This window comes from Austrofundulus limnaeus, unplaced genomic scaffold, assembly GCF_001266775.1.
Source record: "Austrofundulus limnaeus strain Quisiro unplaced genomic scaffold, Austrofundulus_limnaeus-1.0 Scaffold14, whole genome shotgun sequence".
Classification (NCBI taxonomy): domain Eukaryota; kingdom Metazoa; phylum Chordata; class Actinopteri; order Cyprinodontiformes; family Rivulidae; genus Austrofundulus; species Austrofundulus limnaeus.
The window spans coordinates 1,114,206-1,119,016 of record NW_013952416.1 but is presented as its reverse complement, the minus strand read 5'-3'; the positions used below and the strand labels follow the sequence as shown (position 1 = coordinate 1,119,016).

The 4,811-nt window shown below is 40.2% G+C and overlaps 1 protein-coding gene across 3 annotated transcripts in view; it reads right to left on the bottom strand.

Moving 5' to 3' along the window:
• Positions 1 to 4,811, bottom strand: part of dmxl1 (Dmx like 1) — a gene marked incomplete in the record, with an annotated part of 63,015 nt that overhangs the window by 16,794 nt on the left and 41,410 nt on the right. For 2 of the 3 annotated variants that reach the window (XM_014002623.1, XM_014002624.1), the window contains 7 exon segments: positions 199 to 261; positions 612 to 729; positions 1,343 to 1,544; positions 1,673 to 1,758; positions 1,935 to 2,080; positions 2,740 to 2,942; positions 3,108 to 3,365. In XM_014002623.1, the coding sequence (XP_013858077.1) occupies positions 199 to 261; positions 612 to 729; positions 1,343 to 1,544; positions 1,673 to 1,758; positions 1,935 to 2,080; positions 2,740 to 2,942; positions 3,108 to 3,365 (1,076 nt within the window). 3 annotated transcript variants of the gene reach the window in all.

Sequence of the window (4,811 nt, the reverse complement as noted above, 5' to 3'; positions counted from 1 at the left end):
TAAAGGTGACATAGATACTTTATTATGGTATAGTATTTAAATATATGCCTGAGAAACACATAATATTGCCCCTTTAAAAAATTGACCCATGCATTTATTGCTAAACCTATATATGATTAGAGACACTGAGGTCTGACACCAAGCCCATCGTCCCACTCCAACACCACACAAGCAATAATTAATGTTAAGCAGCAGTACCTGATCGTTTCCTGTCTCTTCCATCCATGAATATTTCATACTGTCGGTCTGCTCCTCGACCGACTTTAGTGATTACAGGGATGGGAAGCGGCACAGGGTAGACCCACACAAAACACACAAGGACCAGTGATAAACCATGCAAATACACACACAGATTGATTTAGTGTGATGTTAATAACACAACATGTAATTACTTGAGCCAAAATAAATCCTCTACATGCAACTAGACACCATAATATACACATGATTGGCATGCAGAACCAAAACAAAAAACAAATATTGGGATGTAAAAAGCAATCATGATGCAGTTTGCCTGGGTGAACATACAGATGATTTTATTAAACGTGTTATTGAGTGACAGTTATTACATTAAGTCTGATGCAGCAGATTGGCAGATGGTAAAAGGAACGTACCTGATTTGTGCCAGGTTTCTTAATGAAGATGTTTCTGATGAAAGTCTCCTGAACCTCTTCCTGCTTGACTAAATATTGCCATAAACGTTTCACTGGCAGTGACGAATACTGGTTACTTCTGGAAAAACAAAAATAAAAAGTAATATTACTGGCAGATTAACATTTAACTTTGAAAACTTAGGATAAAAACAATGACAGTACTCGTCATGGAAAAATAAAACTCTTTATAGGCCAGTTTGCCCAAGAACAAAACAGTTTTTTGTAAATATTTCAGACATTTAAGGCAACATTTTAAATACATTTTATTTACATATTCCACAAAATAAACGTGAAATTTTGAAGTCACTTAAAACCCATAAGTAATTCTGCATCATTATAATCACAACAAGAAATAATAAATTAACATTTCCTGAGCTATTAAGTAGAAAAAGCACTTCATTTCCTGTTTTTCATTAAAAATGCTTATTGCTTAAGTGTTTAATCAGCCCATGTTTCTAAAAATGTTAAACAGAATGTAATGAATTCGTAGTGATTTTCCCCATCAGAATAAACAAAATCATATTCATTTTTCTCCATCAGAATAAACAAAATCAGGACTTGTTGAAAGATTGCAGGTTACAGGAAATGACATCAGCGGGCCGACCTGTTTCTGAACAACAACTTCTGAACTTTTTTTTGTTTGTTTCAACTGTACATTTGCACAAAATAAGTCAGAATTATTTCAGAATTACCTGAATGGGGTGTTGGACGGTTCCAACAGAGCTTTGTGTCTGAGCAGGGCGGGTCCAGGTGTGGAGGTTTCATCATGAAGGTAGGTTGAGATGTACTTCGCAGGGGGGCCGCCAAAGAGCTCCAGCCTCTTCTGCAACACCTGCTCCCAGCGCTGCAGCGTCTTCAGGACAGAGTGRCACAGAGGCGACACCACGGGCAAATCTAGTAAAAATACAAATAAACCCAGGCACACACACAAAAAAATGAGGGAACAGCTGAAGATAAAGCAGCACTTTATCCATCCTTGATGCTAGACCTTCAAAGACAGTGTGGTGTGTTTTAGCGTTTACCTAACAGATCATATCCTGCCATTGGGTAAAAAGACTTGAGGTTGACCAACACCAGCTGCACCATGGCCAGACGCATCAAACACCAGCTTGGAGGAAAAGAAACAGTTTTAAGAGGGGATGTAAAATGCAGAATTTAAAGCATCACAAGTGATAAGAAGAAAAACACAAGCAGCTGCAAACCCATTCAGGAAGAACAGCAGCTTGTTSCTGGAGGAGGAGATGAGTCACTGTAAAGAGTAACGCTCGCACAGTGCTGTGTTACCTGTATGAACTGTGGTTTGAGTGCTCTCTCAGCAGAGAGCTGGGGTCAAACGCGTCCTCTTCATCATCTTCGTCTTCTTCATCTTGGCTGTCCTGGCTCTGCTCAGAGTCGTAATCGATGCTGCTTTCTGATGGCGGCAATTCAGGCTGAAAGGCAAAACAGAGCCACAATGAAGAGGATCAAAATGTAATATATTCAAATATCAGCCCTAAATATGTACTAATAATATGCCTGTCACAATCAGTTAATTTAAATGGTTTATTCATGTCTCCCTCTTTCTTACTCCTTAGCATAGGGAGGAGTGAACTTCAGCATGAGAGCCTCGTGAACAGGCATTTAGTTAGAGAAGCGTCTTCAGTTTTCCAACACCTTTCAATTGGTGACATCTCAGGGYACCATATAAAATATTGCTTTATTTTACATTTAAAACACAAACTTCAAGCAGTGTGCGGGYGACCACAATAGTTTTATGAAGCCRGAGGAAGACACCAAGAAGAAATTGTGCCAGCTTGGATAGATGAGGCGGGTAGTGGTGYTACAGCTTCAGCAGCTGCTGTTTGTGTTGTTTTCCCAATCTCCAGTCCAGGTCAGTTTGTACATGAATTTCGTAAAAGCTTCAAAAGCAGGGGAGAGTTTAAAATCATCTCCAAACATTACCATTTATCTCAATAATTTGTGAGAATTTATTGCTCAGCAAAAAATTTGTTATTGTGGCAGGCCTAAGTAATATTTCAACAAAAAGGCAATCTATCAAATATGTGATGGCAGTGGGACTTTGTCCATTATTAGTAATAATGTGGATTACCTTAGCTATAAAAAAATCCCAAATGCTGAGCTCTGGAGGAATAAATCGCTCTTTGAAGATGGAGGCAGCTTCCTGTTCTACAACAGGGCCGTGTTTAGGAGTGGATGGTCCCTCCCGCTCGATCCCAGACTCTTCCTTGGATCCGCTGCGTGATGAAAGAAGCCTGAACCGTTTGGACCTCCTGTCTGAGCCAGCTGGTGATGCTGGAGAGACGAGAGACAAGATTGAATCTGTTATAATACAAAGCAAAATTACCTGAAAGATAGACTAATTAATTTCACTAAACCTGATATTATTTAGCTGTCGGGACACCTCCAAAAAGAGAACATCTCTGACAGACAGAAAAGTAGACATAACAAAACAATTACTTGGTGGAGGTGTTCTTGCTGGACTGCTGGTTTTATCCATGATAGCGATGCGAGCGCCTCCTCCAAACACTGTCATCCAGAGTTTGCTGTTGAGTGGGTGAGCCACGATGCGAAACAGCTCGTTGCTGGAGTGAGTGGCCATGCCGTGAACAAACAGACTGAGGAAGACAGCAGTCAGGATCTCACAGAGCAGCACAGCCAAACCCGGCTGCATTTCCTCGCCTGCTGAGCTCAACAGGCGGAAAAGAGAGGCAATACCTGGAGAGAGAGGACAAAGTGAAAGAGGGGTGAAGGAAAATAAATGACAGCAGCAGTTAAAGAGGCACCTTAAACATTTTCTTAAATTAGATGACCAAAAATAACACACTAGCTAAATAAATACAGATAATGCCTTAGACTCGACTTTCAGCTTTATATCATRTTATAATTAGGTATCGGCCGATACTGGTCATTTTTTAGAATATCGTATCGGCCCGATATGTAAAACTGGGCCGATATTAACGTCCAATATGGATTTCCCACTTTTTAGCTTTGTGTTTCTGTTTTGGGAGGGGAGATGGTTGGTTGAGCGGCATCTGTTTGATCATGATAGCGACAGTGATGTTGTGCAGCCAGGAATAACTGAAGTAGGGAGCCATGTCAGAGGCCTGCTCCTTTATTTACAATATCAAAAAAAGACACGTGTGTTTGTGCGTATATGTATAGTATAATTTGTGTGTTTGTGTAATATTATTAAATATTAGTTATTGGCCATAACAGCAATAATTATATCGGATATCGATATCTGCTGAAATTTTCTTATTGGTGCATCCCTAGTTATAATGTCTTTCCCTCATCAAACACAGAGTGTTGCTTTGACTCATTCATGCATGTTTGAGAAATCCTTGAATCTCCCTTGATAGCCATTTGGAGCTGCCTAAACGCTTGCTGGTACAAAGCCCCACCCATTTACTCAAAGCTCCTCCCTAGAACCCAGTCTGCAGCAAAGCTTCCCCYCTACAGAGCACCCCTCTGTAGGCTGTCCCAATTCGTAGGTGCCTAATCATGTGGCCAACAAAAACGTAAGTTGCATCTGAACTAATTAAACAGAAAAACAAAGATGGCAGAGTTTTTATTTATTTATTTATTTTTTAAGACTGGGTTTGGAAATTTATCACGGACTGAAGAATATAACTTAAACAACTTGGCTGAAGACACGCTGCAATGAGATGTTAAATAAAATGCAGTTACATATACTGATAACGCAGCTAAACCCAAACTATTAATGTTTATTTACTTGTAACATTTTCCTATTAAAATTGAATTTTGTGAAGTTATACCTTGAAAAAACTGAAGTGATGTGATATAAAATGTAACAATGGTAACGAGACAGCGCATGGTCACACAAACATACGTCTCCCGTAGACTAGGCCGTCTCCTTTCAGAGCCGTTTAGGCAGCCGACACGAGTGGCCTACGGCCCAAGTAGAGCTCATATGGATTGAGACATGGACCTGGGAGACATACAGCTAAAAAGTCTTGTAAGAGCCTTTGTTTTTGCACTTTCCGAATCTGACATGGGATCTTTCGAGTAAGCTTAAACTGTATCCCGAGTTGCCATTTTCCAAAACTGAGAACGTAATGTTATGCATATAACTACTGTTCCCTGAAGGAAAGGAACGAGGTACAACATCATGTATGGGAACCACGCCCCTGCGTGTCCTGG